Genomic DNA, 24,699 nt, shown 5'->3' with positions numbered 1-24,699 from the left:
AGAAATAGGAGGAAATGGAGGATAGACAATGAAGGAGCCCAGCGAGGACAGTCACTAGGTCTAAAGGCATAAAGAGGGTGGTGTGGCCGACTGTATCAAAAGGTTGGGAGAGTCTAAGGCAGATTAATTTATCACAATGATAAAGGACATCACTACTGACTTGGATCACAGTATTTTGGTGCTGTGGCAGGATGGAAGTCCGATTAGATGGTTTATGTGTCCGTTTATAAACAATCTGAGCTCAGGAAGCTGCCTCCAAACATCATTAACATTTTGAAATGATAGAACATTACAGCACAGTACAGGCCCTTCAGCCCACAATGTTGTGCCAAGATTTTATCATGAAATTCTCTCAAGAAACTGCAGCAAATTAACCAGCTACTTTCCCTTTGAAAGTCTTGGCAAAAAAAATAAAGATAAAACTCGATTCCTTGTTTAAGAGCAGTGGCTATGCAAAGTAATGCTAGCTTTTAAAGATCTGCAGCCGACCAGAAAGAATGACTTTTGCAAAAACAAACTCATGCAGATGCACAAACATCAGCTGTGAAATTACTGAATGGCAGAGTAAATTTAGGCTGTACACCTTCTCATCCTCCTTTTCTTGTGCTAAACAAATTCCAGCCAGCACTCTTCGCCAAGGCTATGTCCTACTTCTGCCTTCTTATTCTACAAATTGTCAGGTTGTCAGATAACATGGCTGTTCACTGCTATCATTTAGTAATTGAAACTAATAATTAGTGCTGATACTGTAATGCTTCAATTTGGTCATGCTACAGTCGTAAATGGTGTTCAATTTTTCTCATGATACTCCACAAACATTACATTTCTCTTCTCTTCCATATTAAGGGCGATAACCCCTTGCCAAGGTATGGTTCCAATGTGCGTGTATTAGAACCTTCCTAGAGATAGCATGGGCATGAAGACAACTGAATAGGAAGTGAGAAGTATGGTGTACCTTCCTCTCATCACCCTAGTCCACACACACAGTGCTTCAAGTAGCTTAATTTCAGCATGAAGTCATTGGCTTTCATCCCTGTACTTCAGGGAGCACAAAGGCCAAATCATTGCTGTTCCTCAATAACTTCACTAACTAAACTGACAAGGTCACTGACCCAATACATAAACTGTATGCTTTTCGCTACACAGAAGTTGCCCACTCGTGTGTGAGCCCAGTGCTTTCTACTTTGAAAGCATGTTGATTTTAGCTGGAGAAACTAACAAAATCTGATTTTAGGCAAGGATACGGAACAGTCTGCGGGAAAAGCAGCAGCAACTCTGACCTGAAGAGCTCATTACCTTGTCCATTTTATCCACAGAGGAACACACAGTCCGAAATTTATCAGCCGGAACGCCGCACACTTCAAACATTCCATCCAGGATACGCCTGTCATTAACCTGAATGCAAATACATAGAAACAGTTAAAAGTCTTTGCAGCAGAATAGACTTTTCTAGAAAGACACAGCAAAGATGAATCCTCAGTTTTAAGTTACTGAAAGACCAAAAGGTCCACAGAAGAAGGTACTGCCCATGTTGGGAAAGACAAATCAGGTAACAACATATACTAAGATTTCAATACCTTCTCATTTCTTTCACCATATTTTTAACTCCCAAAGACTGAAGGCAGCAGTTAAATGAAGACTAATATATGATCTACCTTTTACAGAGAGACAATGCCGATTCTGACCAGATGCCAACAACAGACCCAAATTACAAAACCAAGAATAGTAGCCAACAGTCAGGCTTTGGAGCAAGAAAAGTACAGCACAAATAACTGTTTGCACACAACTATTTGTTGGTCTGTGGAATCTTGCTTAGAAATATAGAGAGGCTTTGTCGCACCTAGAGTCTTAGTGCATTGTTGACCCGTTACAAAAGCACGAATGCAGAGAATAAAAGAACAACAAATTTTTAGGATGACAGCGTGCTAAATTTGTAACCTATCCTCTTTAGCATTTGCAGACTCAAAATAAACAGTAGCAAAGCTTCAACAAAATGGTTCCCAGGATGTTGATGTTGTCACACTACGAGAGGTTAAGCACACTGGGCCAACACTCCATCACAGGCACAACCTCCCCACCATAGAGGACATCTTCAAGAGGCGGTGCCTCAAGGTGGCAGCATCTATCACTAAGGACCCTCACCATCCAGGACATGCCCTCTTCTTGTTACTACTATCAGGGAGGAGGTACAGGAGCCTGAAGACCCACACCCAATGTTTTAAGAACAGCTTCTTCCCCTCTGCCATCAGATTTCTGAACGGTCCATGAACACTACCTTGTTATTGCTCTTTTGCACTATTTATTTTGGTAACAATTTTTACATCTTGCACTGTACGACTGCCACAAAACAATAAACTTCACAACATATATCAGTGATAATAAACCTAATTCTAAACATCCTTCAGAGATCTAAAGAATCAGAGGCGACCTCTTTGTAACAGGGTAGAAACAGGGATGATGTGTCTGTCCCCTTGTTGCGGTGTCTGGAACCTGGAGTCAGCGTCTCAAAATACAGGGTCAGTCAAACTTATTCTCTACAGGGTAGTAAATCTTCATAAGTCCCTACCCACAGGGGCTGTGTTGGGTCAGTCAAATATTTTCAAGAGATATTCATGTACCTTTAGGTATTAAGGGAATTACAGATTATGGGTTAGTGCAGGAAACTGAAACGGAGGTATTAAATCAGCCATGTTCTACATGAACGGTGGTCCAGGAACAAGGGGCCAACTCCTGCTTCTATTTCTTATTGTAGACACCATTTGGCCCATCAACTCAGTGCCGATCATCAAGCACCCATTTTTACACTATTCCCATAGTATTCTCTACACATTCCCACCTACTCCAATCCTCCCACCGCCTCCCAAATTTTACCACTTGTCTGCACACTAGGGACAATTTACAGTGGCCAACTGAACATCCAACCCACACATCTTTGGGATGCGTGAGGAAACCAGAGCACAGAGGAAACCCACCCGGTCACAGGGAGAACGTGCAAACTTCACACAGATAACGGCAGAGGTCAAGATTAAACCAGAATCGATGGAGCTGTGAGTTAACAGTAGTACAATCAGCAGTGTGCTGATGTCAGCTCCCAAGAGAAATCAGTTATGGTTTTATTATTAAAAAATTACTTAAGTTAACTTTTGGTGTGTTGATATGCTTGTTAGTTTTGTAAGCATGAAGAAACTTTTTTTTTAAAAAGACAAATCTGGATGTTGGTGAATATAAAAAACTTAATGGCCCTAATCAAGCCAGCAGCTTTGACAGCCTACAAGCCTAGGAGGCTAGTAAGGACTCACTAGCATCTGTGACACAACTGTTAGCCGAGTCAAGACAGCCCCTACACTTGCGTTGGGCGTTATCAAAGGTCTGGGAACTGCAGCAAAGCTTTGCTGGAATAAGTGTAGCACAGGAGTAGGCAGCCAGCAAGTTCTGCTCTTAGCATTCATTTTTTTTTGGAGAAAGGATTCAGCCAGTCTCATTCCAAACTGCTTTTATAATGTGACAAGAGCACGGTGTACATCGTATCCTCACTTACAGTTCTCAGTAAGGTTTAGTTTTAAGATAGCATTGTCCTTCTTTGGTTATTTCACCCAACTATATGTAATTGATGTTTTCCCCTCCATCAATACCTTAATTAGAAAGTCTCCCAACTTCAGCTCACTCAAGACCTCATGGATTATTTTCAGGCATTCAGCATCAGGAATCATTGCATCGTATTGGCCAGCAATGTCAAAATCCTGAGAAAGAATACAATTTGAAGATAAAATTAAACTTGGATGGAAACACACTTTGCACTTCAACAAAGGAAGCAGGCAGAAGAGAAAATTCAACAGGTAGCCAAGCTCAGTTTTAGGATTTAGACCAGATTTAGAGCCCCTTCATTATGCTGATCAAACAAGCCCATACTGTAGGGAATAAAACTAAACCTTATTAATCAAGTGCGAGTGTATAACTTGGGAGTTAATAATCTAAGGAATACATGACGTATGGTCTAACAATTCTCCATTAAGCAATAAAACAAGTAAATCATATAGGCTAACTTACGAAATAGTTATACTGAAACAGTTTAATATAAAAGGCAAGATAAATCAGTAGATAAGTTAATTTTACTTTTAAATTGTTTAACAAATCCCAAAGCTTTTTGTCATTCATCTTGTTGATACTGAAATAATTCTGATTGCCTTTTTCCAGTGATGCATTCTGCCCCAACTTAAATTCCAAAAGCGAGTAATAATCACCCAAAGGTAAACAGTAGATGGCAATGAAAAATGTTATTGCGAGTCCAGTTCTGGTCGCCTCATTATAGGAAGGATGTGGAAGCATTGGAAAGGGTGCAGAGGAGATTTACCAGGATGCTGCCTGGTTTAGAGAGCATGCATTATGGGGAGAGACTAAGGGAGCTAGGGCTTTACTCTTTGGAGAGGAGGAGGATGAGAGGAGACATGGTGGGTGTACAAAATATTAAGAGGAATAGATAGAGTGGACAGCCAGTGCCTCTTTCCCAGGGCACCAATGCTCAATACAAGAGGGCATGGCTTTAAAGTAATGGATGGGAAGTTCAAGGGAGATATCAGAGGAAGGTTTTTTTTACCCAGAGTGGTTGGGGCATGGAATGCACTGCCTGGGGTGGTGGTGGAGGCAGGTACATTGGTCAAAATTCAAGAGATTACTAGATAAGCATATGGAGGAATTTAAAATAGGGGGATACATGGTAGGAAGGGGCTAGATAGTCTCAGGGAAGGTTTAAAGGTTGGCACAACACTGTGGGCCGAAGTGCCTGTATTGTGCTGTACTGTTCTATGTTATCAGATACAATGAAACTAGTGATCTTTATGGACCTCTCCAAACTAGTAACCATGAAGGAATTCTATAAATACCCAACAGAGCAAGCTTGTGGATTACCTGGGAAACGATGGGCATCAATGTCTCGTTACAGGTCAGTATGTTGCACAGCACAACAATATTTGACAATACACCCGATACACTCGAGTTTTGAAGGGCAACTGTTAACTGCTTTTATGATTATTCACATTCAGCTATTTCAAAATTGCTCCTTCCTGCAATTTAAATAACACTCAAGTAGAACCCTCCTCCAGAAATAAAAATCTATTAATACTTACACACTGATAGAATTCCCTGTAACGACCTCTGGTCATGGCTGGATTATCTCTTCGGTATACTTTAGCAATGTGATACCTCTTAATACTGCTAATTTTATTCATAGCCAAGTAACGAGCAAAAGGAACCTGGAAAGAAGCGTTAAGGACAAATACCAACGACAACAGTACCAGCTCCAAAGTCCTAATTCAAATTATAATGATTTGGCTGTTGATCACGAGGCAGGAAATTTTACTCATCAAAATACACACTTCTGTATTTTAATCTTAAAATGCTTCCTAGAAACATTTTATTCAATTCTCGACTTGCATATGCTGCCAAACGATAACTAAATCAGAATAAGGATGGGACCACCAAGATTGGATCAGCAAGATGGCGCTGGAGCGTGGTGACACGTTGCAAGCTGCTCTCTACAGATCTACTCATTATCTATGTAATGAATCAACCTGTACGATCAGTTTGAGAGACAAGCTTTTCACTGTACCTCGGCACAAGTGACAATAATAAACCAATACCCATGAACAAATGTGGTATCCCCACTGCTATCTCAGCTTACTTGGCAATGGTTGGATATCAAACCTGCTACATCTTAATGTGCATAACTACCTGCTGAGTAACGAGTAGAAACTCAGCATTTTTAAACACTCCGACAGAAGTGTATCTTCTCACGTCTTCAGATCGTTGTAACGGAAGAGGGAACGGGCAGCATGACAAGTTACCCAGATAATACAGGCTGCAACAGCTCAAGATGCTGTCTTGTCACCTTCAAAGGCAAAGGCAATTAGTTTTGGGCAATAACTACTTTGCTGAATCCATGAGTGAATTTTGAGAATCTGCATTTCTTGGAAGACAAGGTCAGATCGCTAGCTGGAACCTGAATATACAATTAGTAATAGGATTACATAGAAAACCTACAGCACAATACAGGCCCTTCAGCCCACAAAGCTGTGCCGAACATGTCCCTACCTTAGGTATTACTAGGCTTACCCATAGCCCTCTATTTTACTCAGCTCCATGTACCTATCGTATCCACCTCCCACCACCGTTGCCAGCAGCCCATTCCACGCACTCACCACTGAGTAAAAAACTTACCCCTGACATCTCCTCTGTACCTACTCCCCAGCACCTCAAACTTGTGTCCTCTTGTGGCAAACCGTTCCAGCCCTGGGAAAAAGCCTCTGACTATCCACACGATCAATGCCTCTCATATCTTATACACCTCTATCAGGTCATCCCTCATCCTCCGGTGCTCCAAGGAGAAAGGCCTCATTTTTTCATTCTACATTTTACACCACAACTTCCAGAGACTTGCATCTTTTCACAAAATTGACAGTTTGTGAATCTAAATGAGGAATGAAAGCCTGAACAAAGATGCTATTGAACACTCACCTCAACCAAATACAGGTCCTTGCCAGATTACGACAGGGTTCTGTTCCCCAAGAACCGTTTGTAACTTGAACGGTTCGCAAGTTGGAAATGTAGCTGCCTGGCAATATATTTAATTAAAAATATAGCAACGTGTAGTTAAACCAGGGCGTTAAGTCATCCATTCAGATTTCTCTGAAAGTTGCAATGATATTGCCGCGAACAGAGTTCCCACGCAGCAGATGTCTGCAGCCCCACAGCAAATCCATCCCGCCGAGTTTCCCCAAATGCTTGTTTGTATGTATAAGCTGTACACATCGAGCGTTTGAAACCTGGGGAGGACCTGCACGTGCTTTTTTTTTAAAAAAACTATTGTTTTCAAGGTAGCAAGAGAAACCCACAATCATCTCAGAAACACAATGCCATCATCAAACAAAAGAATCTGGCCATTTTAGCAGAGCAATGTGACAGTTTTCCCATCTTCTATACTCACCACCTCTTAATTAAAATATGTAATTAGTCATGCTTTTGTTGTAGGGAAGGAGGGACGAGACATCCACACTGATTAGGAACGTGATTGAGACATCTCTAAATACAGTTCATCACTGCTCACCCAACAGGGCTGAAGGCTGGTACAACAAATCCACGACATTACCTGGACCCCTGACCCATCTGCATTATCTAGTCCCTTTCATACTCTACTTAATGTACTGCTATCAACATTGTCCAACTTGATCCAACTGTTGCATTTAGTTCACAGATCAAGGATACAGTTAGATCATAACGCAATGACAACAGCTCACCACCCTGGTCCTTCAGATCATAGATTAAGTTTTGAGTCTTCACCATATTTCCCATCAGGGTTTCCTAAAGAACAAATTCAACGGTTAGATAAAATTTTTTAATTTATTTTATGAACAAACTAAGGGTACAAGTGAAATAAGAATAATTTAGGCACGCAAGAAGCTGTACAGAACATGAAAATCTGCACTAAAATAGAAGTTTCTTCCAGTATGCACATGATGCATATGTGGAACAACTGCAAAATAAGAGAGTGTATGGTATGTGTGCATTGAAGTACTAACGTAAAATTGGCTCTCATGCCTGTGCAGCAGGACCTAGTTGCCAATAGGACCCAAGCGCACACTGGCACTGCCCAGTAACTGTGAATTCTCCAACTAAACATTGCGACTTGGGTCAAGTTGGACCTGCTGGCATGGTCCAACACACCATTGCCTGTGACTGTTTGGGAAAGTACATGGAAAGGTGTGGTGGTGTACACGCAATGCTTAACATTTAAGGAAATGATTGATAAGTTGCTAAAAACTTCTTTTAAGGTGAAAATGAAACAAAATGATTCATCCAAGACAGGTATTAAATCAAAAGGAAGATACTTATAAAGTTGATAGAATTAGGACCGAGGACTGGGGGCATTTTAGAACTCAAAGGGAGAACCTAGACACTGATAAAGAAAGGCAAAATAGAATGAGAGACTAGACATGCAAGGAGGAAATAAGGACAGCAAAAGCTTTTGTAGGAAGAAAAGGACTGGTCAAATGTGAACCCCTTAAATACAGAGGAAGAAGAATTTATAATGGGAAATAAAATGGCAGAGCAATTAAACAATGACTGTATCTGTCTTCACCCAAGATGGCACGCTGCTGGGTGTAGAGTCTAACAAGGATGAGGAATTAAAGGAACTCATTACATTAAATATATAGTACAAATTGGTTAGCTTGCAAAGGAGTAGTAGGCCACTTCAGACTGAGACGAGGAGAAACTTCCTCAGAGGATGGTGAACCCTTGGAATTGTCCAACCCAGAGCGCTGCAGAGACTTCGTTGTTGTGTTCAGTAGAAACAGACACTGATAGAGATTTAGACATGAAGATAAAAAGGCTTATGGGGATAATGCTAGAAAATGGTGCTAAGGTAGAAGATCAGCCACAACCTTCATAAACAGCAGAGCAGATTTAAAGGAGGAGTAGATCATCAAGCCCCAGTTCTTGTGTTAGTTTTCAGGTCAGGATGATCCATGCAGAATCATCACGTTAACGGCATGCCTGAGACTGCCGCCCTCGCAGCAATGGTCAGGTTGGACATGGAGAAAATACAAAATCTACTAGGTGCTGCCTACACGGTCGTGCTCTTCCACTGTGTGGTTGACTCAGTGTGGAGAAACTTGGGTTGACTAATATATGTTACTTAAGCTTTATAGATTTTCTGCTTCCAGGCAGAACTCCCCCAGGCGGGCAGTTTAAAAAGGGAGAGAAAAACAACGAAAAAAAGAGGCTTCGTGGGCTTCACTTCGGAGCAGATAAGTCTTTCTTTTTATTAAGTTTTAAGTATAAGGCTTAGTTTTTAATAGGGTTATATTTACTAGGGTTAGGATTTTTTGTGTTTTAAAAGTTTTTAGTGGTCGAGTGGGGGCTGGACTGCGCGGGCAGTTTAAAAAGCCAAACTGCCTATAGAGCGGGCAGTGGAGTCAGTGGGAGCAGAATGTTCTGGGCTTTGGCTCAAGGGGTAAGGCAAGTGAGTGGCTTGGTAGGTAGGCAAAGGTAAGGTTACCTGTAATAAATATTTAAGTAGAATATCAGAGGGGTAACTAAGAGGAACGGCCAGTGTGCGAGTGGCTCAGGGTAGGAGTGGAGCCTTGAGGCTTTGGCGAGCTGAGGAAGAGCTAGCAACCCCAAGAGGTAAGGCCGGTAAGTTCCTTTAAGTTAATTAAAGTCAGATTGGGTAAATGAAGGCAGCAGCTCGGGCAGTTGTGTGCTCCAAATGCAGTATGTGGGAAGTCAGGGACAGCACGCTTGTCCCTGATGCCTACATGCTTGTCCCTGATGACTACACCTGTAAAAGGTGCATCCAGCTGCAGCTCCTGGCAAACCGTGTTAGGGAACTGGAGCTGGATGAACTTCGGATCATTTGGGAGGTGGAGGCAGACATAGATAGGAGTTTCAGGGAGATAGTTACACCTAAAAGTCAGGAGGCAGGTAGCTGGGTGACTGTTGGGAAAGGGAAGGGGATTATAGACATGAAGAAGCAGAACACCCCTGTGGCCGTTCCCATTCAACAAGAAGTATACTGTTCTGGATACTGCTGGTGGGGATGACCTACCAGGGACAAGTTGTAGTGGTCAAGTCTCTGGCACCGAGGCGGGACCCTCATCTCAGATAGGAGGGAGGGTAAAAACGAGAGCAGTAGTGATAAGGGATTCAATAGTTAGGGGGACAGATAGGACATTCTGTGGGACAGATCGAGAATCCCGGATGGTCTGTTGCCTCCCTGGTGCCAAGGTCCGTGATATCTCAGATCAAGTTCTTGATATTCTCAGGAGGGAGGGTGAGCAGCCAGATGTCATGGTCCATGTTGGGACCAATGACGTGGATAGGAAGGAGGAGGACCTGCAAAGACAGTTTAGGGAATTCAGTGCAAAGTTGAAGGACAGGACCTCCAAGGTTGCAATCTCAGGATTGCTACCTGTGCCACGTGCTAGTGAGGCTAGAAATAGGAGCTAAATACGTGGCTAAGGAGTTGGTGCAGGAGGGAGGGTTTCAGGTTTCTGGATAATTGGGCTTTGTTCCAGGGAAGGTGGGATCTGTTCCGAAGGGACAGTTTACACCTGAACTGGAAGGGGACTAACATACTTGCGAGTAGGTTTGCTGGTGCTGCTCCGGTGGGTTTAAACGAGATTGACAGGGGGAGCGGAACCAGAGTGTTAGAGAAGAAAGTGAGGAGGAAAATGATCGTGCGAGGTCTGCAGGTATGGACAGAAATCAAAGGTTTGTACATGATAGTAATGTTCTCAGGTGCATCTATTTCAATGCAAGGAGTATTGTAGGTAAGGTGGATGGGCTTAGGGCACGGATTGGCACGTGGGATTACAATGTTATTGCTATTAGAGAGACATGGTTGAATGAGGGGCAGGACTGGCAGCTTAATGTTCCGGGCTTCCGTTGTTTCAGATGTGATAGGGGGAGGGATGAAAGGGGGAGGAGTGGCATTACTGGTCAGGGAACAGATCACCGCTGTGTATAGACAGGACACCCCGGGGGGCTCATCTACAGAGGCCATATGGGTGGAGCTGAGGAACAGGAAAGATGTGGCCACACTAATAGCGTTGTATTATAGACCGCCCAATAGTCAGAGAGAATTGGAGGAACAAATCTGTAGTGAGGTAGCAGACAGATGTAAGAAACAAAGTTGTGATAGTCGGGGATTTTAACTTTCCACATATTGACTAGGACTCCCACACTGTGAAAGGGTTGGATGGCTTGGAATTTGTCAAATGTGTTCAGGAAAGTTTTCTAAATCAATATATTGAGGTACCAACGAGAGAGAATGCAATACTTGATCTCCTATTAGGGAACCAGACAGGTCAGGTGACAGAAGTATGTGTAGGGGAGCATTTTGGGTCCAGTGACCATAATGCAATTAGTTTCAAGATAATTATGGATAAGGATAGGTCTGGTCCTCGAGTGGAGGTTCTAAATTGGAGAAAGGCCAATTTTGTGGAAATGAGAAAGGATCTAGGTAGGGTGGATTGGGCTAAGTTATTTTCTGGCAAGGATGTGCTCAGTAAATGGAAAGCCTTCAAAGACAAAATTGAGAGTACAGAGTTTGTATGTCCCTGTCAGGATTAAAGGCAAGGGTAACAAGCATAGGGAACCTTGGTTTTCAAGGTATATTGGTGAGCTGGTTAAGAAAAAAAGAGAGGTGTATAGCAGGTATAGGCAACTAGGAATGGATGAGGTACTTGAAGAGTATAGGAAATGTAAGAAAATACTAAAGGAAATCAGGAAGGCAAAAAGAAGACATGAGACTGCTTTGGCAGATAACGTGAAGGTAAACCCAAAGGGTTTCTACAGGTATATTAAGAGCAGAAGGATAGTAAGAGACAGAATTGGTCATATATGTGTGGAGCCTCAGGAGATGGGGGAGGTCTTAAACAGTTTTTTTGCATCAGTATTTACTCAGGAAACTGGCATCGTGGATATGGAAGGAAGGGAAACAAGCATTAGTGTCATGGAACATATAGAGATTAAAAAGGAGGTACTTGATGCTTTACAGGAAATAAAAGTAGATAAATCCCCTGGGCCTGACAAGATATTTCCTCGGACCTTGAGAGAGACTAGTGTAGAAATTGCAGGGGCCCTGGCAGATACATTTAAAATGTCCTTAGCCACAGGTGCGGTGCCAGAGGACTGGAGGATAACTCATGTTGTTCCATTGTTTAAGAAAGGCTCGAAGAGTAAACCAGGTAATTACAGGCCAGTGAGCCTGACATCAGTAGTGGGTAAATTATTGGAAGGTGTTCTGAGAGATCGGATATACAAGTATTTGGACAGCCAAGGGCTGATTAAGGATAGTCAGCATGGCTTTGTGCGTGGTAGATCGTGTTTAACGAATCTCGTGGAGTTTTTCCTGAGGAGGTCACTAAGAAAGTAGATGAAGGTAAGGCTGTGGATGTTGTCTACATGGACTTTAGTAAGGCCTTTGACAAGGTCCCACATGGGAGATTAGTTCAGAAGGTTCAGTCAATGGGTATCCATGGAAAGGTTGTAAACTGGATTCGAAATTGGCTGAGTGGGAGAAGACAGTGGTTGTGGATGGTCGTTTCTCACATTGGAGGTCTGTGACCAGTGGTGTGCCTCAGGGATCTGTGTTGGGGCCATTGTTGTTTGTTGTATATATCAATGATCTAGACGATAATGTGGTAAATTAGATTAGTAAGTTTGCGGATGACACTAAGATTGGAGGTGTAGTGGACAGCGAGGAAGGCTTTCAAAGCTTGTAGAGGGATCTGGACCAAATGGAAATGGGCCAGAAAATGGCAGATGGAATTTAATGCAGATAAGTGTGAGGTGTTGCATTTTGGAAGGACAAATCAAGGGAGGACATACACAGTAAATGGTAGGGCACTGAGGAGTGCGGAGGAACAAAGGGATCTGGGAGTTCAGATACATAATTTCCTGAAAGTAGAGTCACAGGTAGACAGGGGTGTAAAACAAAAAGGCTTTTGGCATCCTGAAATTGATAAATCAGAGTATTGAGTATAGGAGTTGGAATGTTTTGGTGAGGTTGTATAAGTCATTGGTGAGACCAAATTTAGAATATTGTGTGCAGTTCTGGTCGCCGAACTACAGGAAGGATGTCAGTAAGATTGAAAGAGTGCAGAGGAGATTTACAAGAATGTTGCCGGGTCTTCAGGAGTTGAGTTACAGGGAAAGACTGAGCATGTTAGGACTTTAATCCTTGGAGCGGAGAAAAATGAAGGGAGATATGATAGAGGTTTACAAAATGAGGAGGGGCATGGACAGAGTTAATGCAAGTAGGCTCTTTCCACCTAGATTAGGAGAGATAAGTACAAGAGGACATGGCTTTAGGATGAAAGGGGAAAGGTTTAGGGGGAACATTAGAGGGAACTTCTTCACTCAAAGAGTGGTGGGAGTGTGGAATGGGCTGCCATCTGATGTGATAAATGCAGGCTCGCTCTTAACTTTTAAGAGTAAATTGGATAGATACATGAACGAGAGAGGTCTGGAGGGGTATGGGCTGGGGGCAGGTAGATGGGACTAGCAGAATAATGTTTCGGCACAGACTAGAAGGACCAAATGGCCTGTTTTCTGTGCTCTAGTTTTCTATGGTTCTAAAACTCAGGCTGCAAGGTGTTACGAGCCAGATTGCTATTTGGTGAATGTCCCTTTACGATCTGGTGTGTGCGTGTGTGTGGTGTCATCACTACAGCAAGACTACAATGTGCTGACGGTTTTTGCTTAGTAAGTCAGTGAGGAGGAGAGAGAGAGAGAGACACACACACACTCTGCTGGTCTCTGTATCGATGGATGAAAAACAATAGCTGCGTCTGTCACTACTATCCACGTATGGATTTTTGGAGCAATCAAGTGGAGTCCACTTTGTCGTTAACCTGTAGAGGGAAAGAGGTGTTTCTGTGGGCAGCCACGTTTCAAATGCCTTTGGGGTGGCAGATACTTCGGAACAAAGCAATGGAGATCATCAACGATTGAGGTGTTGTATGGGTTCCATCAGGGAACATGTGGATTTCGTAATTTCTCTCTATATTCTCTCTCTACATTTTCTCTACACACTGAGTTTAGTTTTGGGATTAATGTTTAACATCTAATGTTTTTACTTTTCTTATTATTACGAGTAGTTATTAATAATAGTTTTTAACACTTGTACATGACTGAGTACATGCTGGTACATAACAAAGGAAGGTCTGAGATACAGAGGAAAACATTGACGATTACAGATTCAGAAGGACTGTTGGTAACACCAGGTACAAATCCAGATGACGATGATGATGGAGCATTGTTTGAAAGTCAATTCAACACAAGGTGCACATCTTCCTGTGATGCATTTGTATCAATGTGGGTGTATGACCCAACTATAGCACCATACTTATGAACCACAGGCCAGATCAAGAGATCAGCTGTTCCAAGGCCTTGCTGAATACCTTACCTTGAGCTCAAACACAGGTGTGTCAATAGTCTCTGCTCCATGGCGTTTGAATGAGCCAGTGATGATATTGAACACTTTCTCACGGATCGCCATTTGTTTTGGATTATAGTCTCTAGCTCCCTGCAAAATTGAAAGCTTGCTTAAGAAACCAAAAAGTAGCCACTCTTTCTATAAAACACTGCAATTTTTTTTTAAAACTACAACTATTATAATAGGAAACACGGCAACTGCCATGTCTATGCAGTCATTTAAAAACTGTGGCAGTCACTAATGTTGAGGACATGTAGCTTAGCTGTAACCATTACAAATGCCATCTGTGCTGAAGCAGTGACAGCACATAAACATTACTGTACATCGGTCAGAGTATTCCCACCTAACTCCATAACAACCATTTGTCAGGTACTTTTAATGACTAGATGGACTTAGTGTAGATAATCTGTACACATCGGCAGAGCAGAGTGCTCACCACTGTGTGGCTCTCCCACGCAAATACAACAAACATACCTTGGGTGTTTTGAGTACAAACTGTGGTTTCACATCACTTGTTCCAATCTGAGCTTCCGATTCCTTCAACTTTGCGCCTTCATTTGCAATCTAAATATATGCAGAAGAGAATCACGAAGCGAAATCTCCTTCAACTAATATACAATTTTATCAAAACATGTTTCCTGTTAATTTAGAAGTAACGCCAAAACATTTGCATACAAATTTGCTTTTCGTCATAACTCAGTTTGATAAAATCTATTCTGCAGCAGTTGTGTGTTTTGCAAACTGTAAACATTTCAATCCAATTTATTCCAGCTTGTCTTTCCCAAACCCAAAATATTTAACTGACATTAATGAATGAGTAAAAAATACTCTGAACTACACGCTGAAAGCATTTAGCATCGCCAGAGGTAATCTACAGCTCAAAACAGACAACGTCTTGAGATTTGCAGAAGTCACTTGGTGTATGTCTCTACTGTAACTTGCAATGTCTCCTCATTCTTTGTTAGGTGATCAGGCGAAATACAAAAAAAAATTAACAAATCTTTGAGTGGTAATTTAAAAGACACAAGACCACAACAACATATCTAGCATCTTTAATACAACAAAAAGGCCCCAAAACACTGCAGAGTAAATTTTAGATGGATGAATAAGAGCTTAGATAGAACATCAGATCAAGATTGAGCCTGGTTTGCTGGAGCTCAAGGAGATGGCAGCTCGCATGCCATCATCCAACTTCAGTTTTTGTACTGGCCTTCTGCAAAGTTTTACACGCCTTCTGCACGACAGTGGTCCCAAGCTGTTTTAAGGTATAATAATCCTTATTTCTTTGTCAATTATGAAAGGTGGTCATCAGAAGCAAGGTAGCTGCTACTGTCATCTCCAATTGCCCTCAAAACAAAAATCCTAGTGAGCTGCTCTTTAAGCTGCTGTGGTTCTTGTGATGGTTACTTCCAAGTGGTACTTCCAGAAACAATGAAAAAGCATATGAATTAGGTGTAGGAGTAGACCAGTTGACCCCTTGAACCTACTGCTGTTATTTAATACCATCGGGCCTGTATCTGTGCTGTATCGCTCTTTGGTCCAACGAGTCCACACCAACCACGTTTTCCACCTAGCTAGCCCCAATTTCCTGTGTTTGGCCCACATCCCTCCAAGCCCCTCTCCTCCGTGTACCTATCCAAGTGCTCCTCAATGGATACTATTGTAGCTGCCTCGATCACTTCCTCTGGCAGCTCATTCCATATACTCACCACCTTCTGCGTGGAAAAAGGTTGCCCCTCAGGTCCCTTTAAATCTTTCCCCTCTCACCCTAAATCTATTTCCCCTAATTTTGGACTCCCCTACTCTGGGGAAAAGGTTGTGACCATTCACCTTATTTATGTCTCTCATAATTTTAAACAATTCTGTAAGGTCACCCCTCATTTTCCTACGTTGCAAGGAATAAAGACCTAGCCTGGCCAACTCAGGCCCTCAAGTCCTGTAAACATCCTGTACTCTTTCCAGTTTAACTACGTCTTTCCTATAACAGGACGACCAAAATCGTACACAGTACTCCAAGTATGGCCTCACCGATGACTTGTATGACTGCAACATAATGTCCCAACTCCTATACTCAATACCCTGACTGATGAAGGGTCAGAGGGCTAAATGCCTTTATCACCACCGTCGAGCTGTGATGACGAACTATGCACTCGTACTCCTAGGTCCCTCTGTTCCATTACACTCCCAAGTGCACTACCATTCATAGTGCAAGTCCTACTCTGGTTTGACTTTCCAAAATGCACTTAGACTGTAACTCAACTCCATATTTCTGCACAACACTCCGATAACCTCTCACCCTCTTGCTAATAAAGAACCTATTTCAAAAATAATCAAAGTCACAACTCTGAGGAAGAGAGTTCCAAAGATTCTCAATCCTCCCAAGAAAAAAATGTCACCTCATCTTGAGGAAGTGAAGGGTTAAGAATTGCAACCATACCTATAACTGGCAAGCAAAATATATATATGCATTTATATTTCTTTAGCAAGGACTAGCAAGCTACTGACCCACTAGTTAGGTTGGAATGTTAAGCTGCCTTTGTTTCGGGCAACAGACCATTCCGATATGTCAGATGGTGGCGATATTGAGTGTAATTAACATCGAGGTGAAGACTTGGTCTGAACAATGAAGGGTGATACCTGCCTTTGAAAGCCTTGATTATAACTCAATTATACTAAGACAAAAGGTGTGATACCTGTCTGTCGGGATCTCTATAGCTTGACTGAAACTCGTGGCGCCGTTTGCATGGGATGTGCGTGACAATTCCTGTATAAATGTCTGTCTGCCCTTTGTTCGGGGAGAACTCGGGAAGCGACTCTTAGTGAGTGCTGAAGAGAATTCTCCTAGCGGTGCACTGCTAATAAAGGTATTTGTTCGAATCAACCTTGTGGCACTGTGTTACTTACAGCGGACAGAAAGGGAAAATTGATTTCGGGACGACAATCTATGCCTTAAATATGTGAGCCCTTATTTTTAAGTGACCCCTTGTTCAAGAGGAAACATTCTCTCCACATTCACTCTCCTCAGGATCTTGCACTTCAACCAAGTCTTTCAGTAAATCCTAGCGTGGCCTGCCCAGCCTTTCCTAACAAGAAAACCCCTCCTATTCCCGTAAACCTTATCTGAATCGCTTCCAATGCATGTCCTTAAAGAGGAAACACTTTCCTTTTTAAAAACAATACACTGCCTGACCTGCTGAATGTTTTTTTAAAAATATTTCCAACATCTGCTACTTCTTTTCCTCTTCTGGAAAAACCCATGTATTTACTAGTCAGTGCAGTGCAAGACTTGGAGGGAAAGTTGTAGGTGGTGACCTTCTTATGAGCCCACTGCCTTTAACCTTCTGGGCAGTAAAGGTTACAGTTTGGGAGGTGCTATTGAAAAAGTCCTGCGGTTGCCATTTTACACATTGTGGCCACTGAAATCATGACGACAAAGGGAATTATTATTTGTGGCAAAGAATGGGAAGCCAAGCAAGTGTCATGCTTTTGTCTTAATGGTAATGAAGTTCAAGCATTGTTTGATAACCTTCATGACATCTTATTGAAGCTTTTCTGAATGCCTAGATACTGCTTCTCCCTCATCCATTCTGCTAGTTACTACAACAAAAAAAATACATCTGTCAAACATGATTTCCCTTTCTAAATCCATGACAACTACTCAATCCTATAATTTTAAGTGCTTATTTTACCACTTCCTCAAAAAAATTCTAGCATCTTCCCTATGGATGTTAGTTATATTCATCTGCTGTTCTCCATTTTCTCACTTCCTCTTTTCATCAACATTGGGGTTACATTTGCTACTTTCCAACCTGTGGGAAGAATTCTTAGCACTTTTGGAATTTTGCAAGATGACAATCAGTGGATCCACTAATTGCACAGCCACCTCTTCCACAACTGTAGGATGCAGGTTATCAGGTCCAGGGGATTTCTCAACATACTGTACTAAACAAAATCTCAAAATCTCTTGTACACTCCAGGAATGTGTCCTCCAGACTATTCTTGTTAATTTGGTTTGCCTAATCCATATCAATTAAAATCCCATATGATTATTTTAAACATTAAAAAAAGAACACCCATTTAGAGTTACGCACCTGCTCATTAGCCAGAGAGCACATCACGCGTGCAGTCACGTTACCGTTTCCAAACCAGGAGCAGACGAATCCAGATGAGTATTTCACAGCAAATGTTCCAAATTTGTACATTTTGGTTTGAAGTTCAGTGGACCAGTGTGCAAGGTACTCCACGCGTCCAGTTCGATTCCAATAGTCCCAGTAATCCCATTAAACAGTCAACATTCAAGTCCCATTTAAATACACCCGCAGTTTTTGTCAGGACCAAATATGACATGCCGCATGGACAGAGTTCCCAGGTGGATTGTGCATGGAGGAATAGGAGAAAACTGGTCAGCAACTACCACTAACCCAGTGGTACAGAGAGGCAGCACAGCATGGTGGGAGGAGTAACAGTGACAATTAACTAAACTGAACAACAGATCGCAAACCACATATTCCTGAAAGAACCAATTACTAGCCTATGTAATTTACTGACAGTTATCACCAAGCACAAATTTTATAGCTACCAAAGCCAAAAAAAACATTTTATATTAAGTGTTAATGATTTTTCAAACTATAGCACCAATATTTTACACCCATGATAGATTTAACACCAGGCCTAGACTTGATGGCCTCAATGGTTTCCGGTAAAGAAAATTATGGCTGGATAGTACAATGAAATCCTATTTATAACTATACTGTGGATTGAAAATTAACTGCTGATAATTTTTTGCCCAAAGCCATTGCTCATTACACATATCCCATCCAGATTGGGGCTTCCTGCTTCCTCGAACAGGTGTTGTTCACGAATACAGCACTCAGTTTTTCTTTCACTATTACCCATATTTGGCGAGTTCTTTCACCACGCAACAGTTTATAGGTCCTTCATTTACTTCTGAAAGAAACCATGCAGAATGGACCCTGAAATTCATAATCATGAATGCCCAGTTTTCTCAAACAACAGATACAATCCTTCTCTAGTTGATAGTATCATAACATGTATAGTCCCAAAGATGTCCACAGTTAACCCATTCATTAATGAACCCGTATTTCAGGTCCAAAATAATCAGCGTTACAGATGTCTGAGTAAGACAGGTAAAAATTTGCCCATGGTTAAAATGAACTAAAGAATTTAAAAATTACTTGTAATCTAATAGCAGCATCTTTCCTAATATATAAAATGTGCTTGTTATACTTCAAAAGATGTTTACATTTGCATACTTAAAATTCCTACATTAAAATTAACTGTTCAAGTAAAGTTGAGTGGAAATTTGCTGGGATTCTGCAACAATAAAGGTACAAAACCCAATACAGAGAAATTAGTGCAGTAAAACTCCCATAACCTAGCACCTTCTGAGGAGATTTGGTATGTCAAAGGCTCTCACAGATTTCTACAGATGTACGGCGGAGAGCATTCTGACTGATTGCATCACCGCCTGGTACAGAGCCTCCAATGCACAGATAGCAAACGGCTGCAGAGGGTTATAGATTCAGCCAGCTCCATCATGGACACAACTATCATTCTATGAATGATAGAGAAACGGAGGGCTATGTGGGAGGGAAGGATTAGACAGATCTTAGAGCAGGATAAAATGTCGGCACAACATTGTGGGCCAAAGGGCCTGAACTGTGCTGCAGAGTTCTATGTTCTAACCCTCCCCACCATCGAGGACACCTTCAAGAGGCAGTGCCTCAAGACAGCAGCATCCATCATTAAGGACCCTCACCATCTGGGACATGCCTTCTTCTCATCGTTACCAACAGGGAGGTGGCACAGGAGCCTGAAGACCCACACTCAACAATTCAGGAACCGCTTCTTCCCCCCCACCATCAGATTTCTGAATGGTCCAAGAACACTACCTCGTTATTCCTTTATTTTTGCACTAGATTTATTTTGTAATTTATACATTTATGTCTGCACTGTACTGCTGTTCCGAAACAAAAGATTTCACGACATACAAGTCAGTGAAAACAAATCTGATTCTGACCCTTGGGACTTTGGTGGTGCTGTAATGACAGATTTTCCACACTATTGAATACAATTATGAATAACCCAACACTTTTAATTCACTATTTTTAAGATGTTATACAGTAGTATAATAAACTTTCTAGTGAACCATGCAAGCTACAGGGGACAAGGGAACGGGAGCTCAGCAAGTTTCAGGGGAGCTCAGGAAACAGAACCAGGTGAGCCAGATGCCACACCATCCAAGATTTCCAAACAATAGGATAACGGATTATGGGAGATTTGTGCATGTGTTGTGATGATTGATAATGAATCACATGCTCTGCGAGATATTTGTAAGATTGTGTTTAAACTCTTTGCTAAAGTACAAGTTATGACACACAATGCAATGGCCCTCAAGAGTACCCAGTCTGGGACTAATATTACTGTAAATGTGTCCATCTTAAAGTTTTCTAAATATCTAAACAGTTTTAAACTCATGACTGAGGAATAGGAATTTCTTCTGCAGTACAGTGAGCCAATTTCAGCTAATATTGCATCATCCAGATAAGATTCCCATTGGGTGAAGCATTTCTGATTTAAAGGCTGGATTTAAGATTAGTCGTATGTACATGTGGGAAACTTTCCCCCAGCAGATACTTCTATAATTAGATGACATAGGTGATAAGAAATAGAATTCCAGGAAGACTGGGAGAATTTTATTTACATCTAGTGGGTGTGGGCTTCGTGCTGGGAAATGCTACTTGGTCAACAAAAATACATTTAGATGTATTTAGAGTTACATTCCGTGCTGTATGACCCTAAAAGCATCACACTTTCAACAAAGTTATCATGACTAAAATGAGCAAATAAATGAGTTTCAATTTCACTTATACTCGTACTCTGCTTTAGGAACGTTATATACATCCATCTCTCACAATTCAACTGAAGCAGTTTGCAGGTTAATTCCAAGCCATATGCTACTTGGTCAACACAAATACATTTAGATGTATTTAGAGCTACATTCCGTGCTGTATGACCCTAAAAGCATCACACTTTCAACAAAGTTATCATGACTAAAATGAGCAAATAAATGAGTTTCAATTTCACTTATACTCGTACTCTGCTTTAGGAACGTTATATACATCCGTCTCTCAATTCAACTGAAGCAGTTTGCAGGTTAATTACAAGCCATTTGATCACTGACAAGATGACAGAAAATACACACACATATACATTAGCATTTATCTACTCAGCAAGTGTAACATTCTAAAGTCAAAATTTAACTGGGTTATAAGTGCAAGTTTTTTAAAATAAAAATTCATTCTGATTTTTTTTTACACAAACTGCAAACATGTTATCATTCTGGTGAATCTGAACTCCAAGGATAATACAAACTTTCAGGGGTGCGGTACACAAAACCAAATACATATAAAATCCAATTAAGGCTCTACTCATCAGCAGTAATCTCAATTTGAGTCATGGGGATTGTGTTATCCTTTTCAACCTTTCGTTTTATGCCCATTAATCTAAACCTTTTGATAGGCTGCTCAGGGTCACAGTCCTACTGCAAGAAACAAATCCTTCAACCCACTGCATTAGTACCAACCTTCAAGCATCCATCCAGACCAATCCAAGACTAATCTATTTCTCTCCTCCCCCACCCACTTTCATCCCCATTCTCCAACCATCTACCTACACTGCCGGCAATCTGCAGTAACCAATTAACCTACCACCCAGCACGTCTTTGTCGTGTGGGACGAAACCTGGAGAATGCAGTAATTGGGGATGATGGGCCCTCATGGTGCCATCACCATGGGAACCAAAGCCTAAACTGAACTAGGAGCTACTTTTTGAAAGATATTTTAAAAATCCTTCCCCTTCCCTGCCCCCAACACCCCCCCCCGCACACCCTAGCCCCCCCCAACTCCATTGCCCCCCCCGCACTCCACCTCCCACCGCACCCTCCCGCCACCCCCCGACCCCACCACCCCCCCACTACCACCACCCAGCCCGACCCCCCCACCACCACCACCACCACCCAGCCCGACCCCCCCACCACCACCCAGCCCGACCCCCCCACCACCACCACCACCCATCCCGACCCCCCCACCACCCCCACCACCACCCAGCCCGACCCCCCCACCACCCCACCACCACCCAGCCCGACCCCCCCACCACCCCCACCACCACCCAGCCCGACCCCCCCACCACCACCACCACCACCCAGCCCGACCCCCCCACCACCACCACCACCACCCAGCCCGACCCCCCCACCACCACCACCACCCAGCCCGACCCCCCCACCACCACCACCACCACCCAGCCCGACCCCCCCACCACCACCACCACCCAGCCCGACCCCCCCACCACCCAGCCCGACCCCACCACCACCCAGCCCGACCCCCCCACCACCCCCACCCAGCCCGACCCCCCCACCACCACCCCCACCCAGCCCGACCCCCCCACCACCACCACCACCACCACCCAGCCCGACCCCCCCACCACCACTACTACCACCAGCCCCCCCCCCCCACACCACCACCCCGCAGATATTCCCCCCAGCGGATGGTCCGTTGCTCCAGGTTGCAGCGTCTGCAGGACCTGGAACAACAGACTCTGCCCGTGCGTCTCCATTACCCCATCATACTGTGACCACCACCCCCCACCACAGCCACCCCACCCCCCCCCCACCACAGCCACCCCACCCCCCACCACACCCACCCCCCCTAGGACGGGCGAGTCTCGGGTCCGGTCTCCATCCGACTGCAGCAGCCCCGCAGCCTGTGACCGGCCTCCGCTGTCGCTCCAGGTCCCGGCCCTTTCCCTCCGTCCGTCCCCTTCCACCTGCCCGCCCGCCCGCTGTCACCAGATGCCCGACCTGGTCCTCAGGGGCATTCCCCGCCTTCAGCTGCACCTCCGCCATGGCTCCGAATCAAAACGAAAGTGACCGGCGGACAGCGCACGCACGCGACTCTCCCCATCGCCGCGCTCACGCCCCTCTCCAGGGCGTCGGCGGCCTTTCTCGCCTCTTCATTCGCTGCCGTCCACGTCCATCACAGGGACCTTGCCTCCTATTGGCGGCCGTGGCCCTGCTCGCCGATTTATTCGTTCAAATCCCTGTCCATCACTAGGACCCTGCCTCCTATTGGTGGTCGTCGCTTCGGTTCGCGCCAGCACCCCCGCCTTCCGGTGACACTTCTCGCCCATCCATTCGTTCAAATCCACGTCCATCACCGGGGCCCTGGCCGCCCTATTGGCGGCCGAGGTTTCGCTGGCGCAGGCAGCCCCTCCTATATGGAAAGCCGTCCGTTCGGCGTGTAAACGTCGCGCCATCCCCGCGGATAAAAACCACGTCAATCAGCGAGCTCCTGCTCTCATTGGTTGCGGGGCCCCTTCCTCCCGCCCCGCCTTCGCACCGCGCTTGCGGCACATAACACCTGTCAATCACAGTGAGCCCATCCCTGTGCAATGGTGCAAGAAACCCACCCATGCTGCTTAATTACTTAGTGCTGAAAACAATTAGCTACAAACCAGAAGGAGGTGTGCTTTTGGTGCATTTACTCCGTTTTAAATATTGCAACTTTTTGTAGCAATAAATTCCCTTTTATTTAGGCTTAAAAATAGCAATAAAATAGAATAATATTTTGTGTATGAGGTTGCAACCAATTCTGCTCACTGAACTTTGCATTAGCTCTGCTGAAGTTTGGTGTTCCAAAGCATGCATATCCTTGTCTGGGAATGGTGCGGTTGTATTGTTCCATTGTGAGCACCGAGGAGTGGGTGACGGCACAATCAGACTGAATCCGTGCGAGTTTCTGAAGAAACTTGTTGTCAGTCAGATACCCGGAGATGAAATGACTTCCCGGAACCACCGGGGTCAGAACGGAGTGGCATCTTCAGTAAGGTAGCTAAATAGGGTATTATACACCAGCTACGAAAGGGATGCTGCTTTACTCATGGAAACTGCATTCTCTGAGAGCGTTACGTCGCATGATTATAAGCACATAGACTTACCATTTCATATATACACAATTCTTTATTCAAAATTGCGAAATTCCTTTTTTTGAAACAAGAAAGCTCATGATAATGAATAATGAACTGAATTATGGGGGACAGACTGTGTAAATTGTTTTGATCTACATTTACAGTGCCTATTGAAATCCCTATGGAAATGAAAATAGATAGTTATATATTAAGTTCCATTCAACCATCACTACTGTGCTCACTAATCCACATTCAGTAAAAGTTAAATGAAACCTCAACATTAAAACTAGCACTTCTTTTCAATTTCTTTGCATACTCCCAATTTCCCTGTCCCTGTAATCAACTCCAACCCCATGAACTGTTGAGCTATCAAAAGTGCTAGCTTCTTGAGCACACCGATTTTAATTCCTACATCGCTGGTGATCCATGACATCAGGGCCGTAAGATCAGATCGTCCACCACTCTCTGCCTTTTGACATCCCATTTTTTAAATGCTGCCAAAAAAACCTCTTTGAACAATTCTTGTATGCTGACACTTGTATGCTAAAGGCACAATGTAGTTGCAGTTGTTGTTGTTAGTAAGTACAGAATCATACAGCAGAGGAACAGATCCTTCAGTCCAACTCGTCCACGCTGACTGCGTTGCCCAGTAGGCTAGTTACGTTTGCCCGCATTTGGACCATGGCTCTTTAAACCTCGCCAATCCACGTGCTAATCTA

The 24,699-nt window shown here is 43.4% G+C and overlaps 1 protein-coding gene across 2 annotated transcripts in view; it reads right to left on the bottom strand.

The window, feature by feature from the left end:
- hars (histidyl-tRNA synthetase) overlaps positions 1–23,072 on the bottom strand; it is a 42,059-nt gene extending 18,987 nt beyond the window's left edge. The window contains exons 1-8 of one of the 2 annotated variants that reach the window (XM_052014042.1): positions 22,875–23,004; positions 18,088–18,412; positions 14,471–14,560; positions 13,967–14,086; positions 7,258–7,353; positions 5,124–5,249; positions 3,633–3,740; positions 1,297–1,395 (exon numbers count right to left, since the gene is read on the bottom strand). In XM_052014042.1, coding sequence (XP_051870002.1) covers positions 1,297–1,395; positions 3,633–3,740; positions 5,124–5,249; positions 7,258–7,353; positions 13,967–14,086; positions 14,471–14,560; positions 18,088–18,198 — 750 coding nt within the window. In that variant the 5' untranslated portion in view covers positions 18,199–18,412; positions 22,875–23,004. Of the gene's footprint in view, positions 1–1,296; positions 1,396–3,632; positions 3,741–5,123; positions 5,250–7,257; positions 7,354–13,966; positions 14,087–14,470; positions 14,561–18,087; positions 18,413–22,874 lie in introns of both variants that reach the window. The other variant, XM_052014043.1, reaches the window with a different exon arrangement.
- Positions 23,073–24,699: the final 1,627 nt, after the last annotated feature.

Source organism: Pristis pectinata, chromosome 4 (genome assembly GCF_009764475.1).
Source record: "Pristis pectinata isolate sPriPec2 chromosome 4, sPriPec2.1.pri, whole genome shotgun sequence".
NCBI lineage: Eukaryota > Metazoa > Chordata > Chondrichthyes > Rhinopristiformes > Pristidae > Pristis > Pristis pectinata.
Note: the sequence above shows the minus strand (reverse complement) of the source record. Positions and strands in the feature narration are given on the sequence as shown.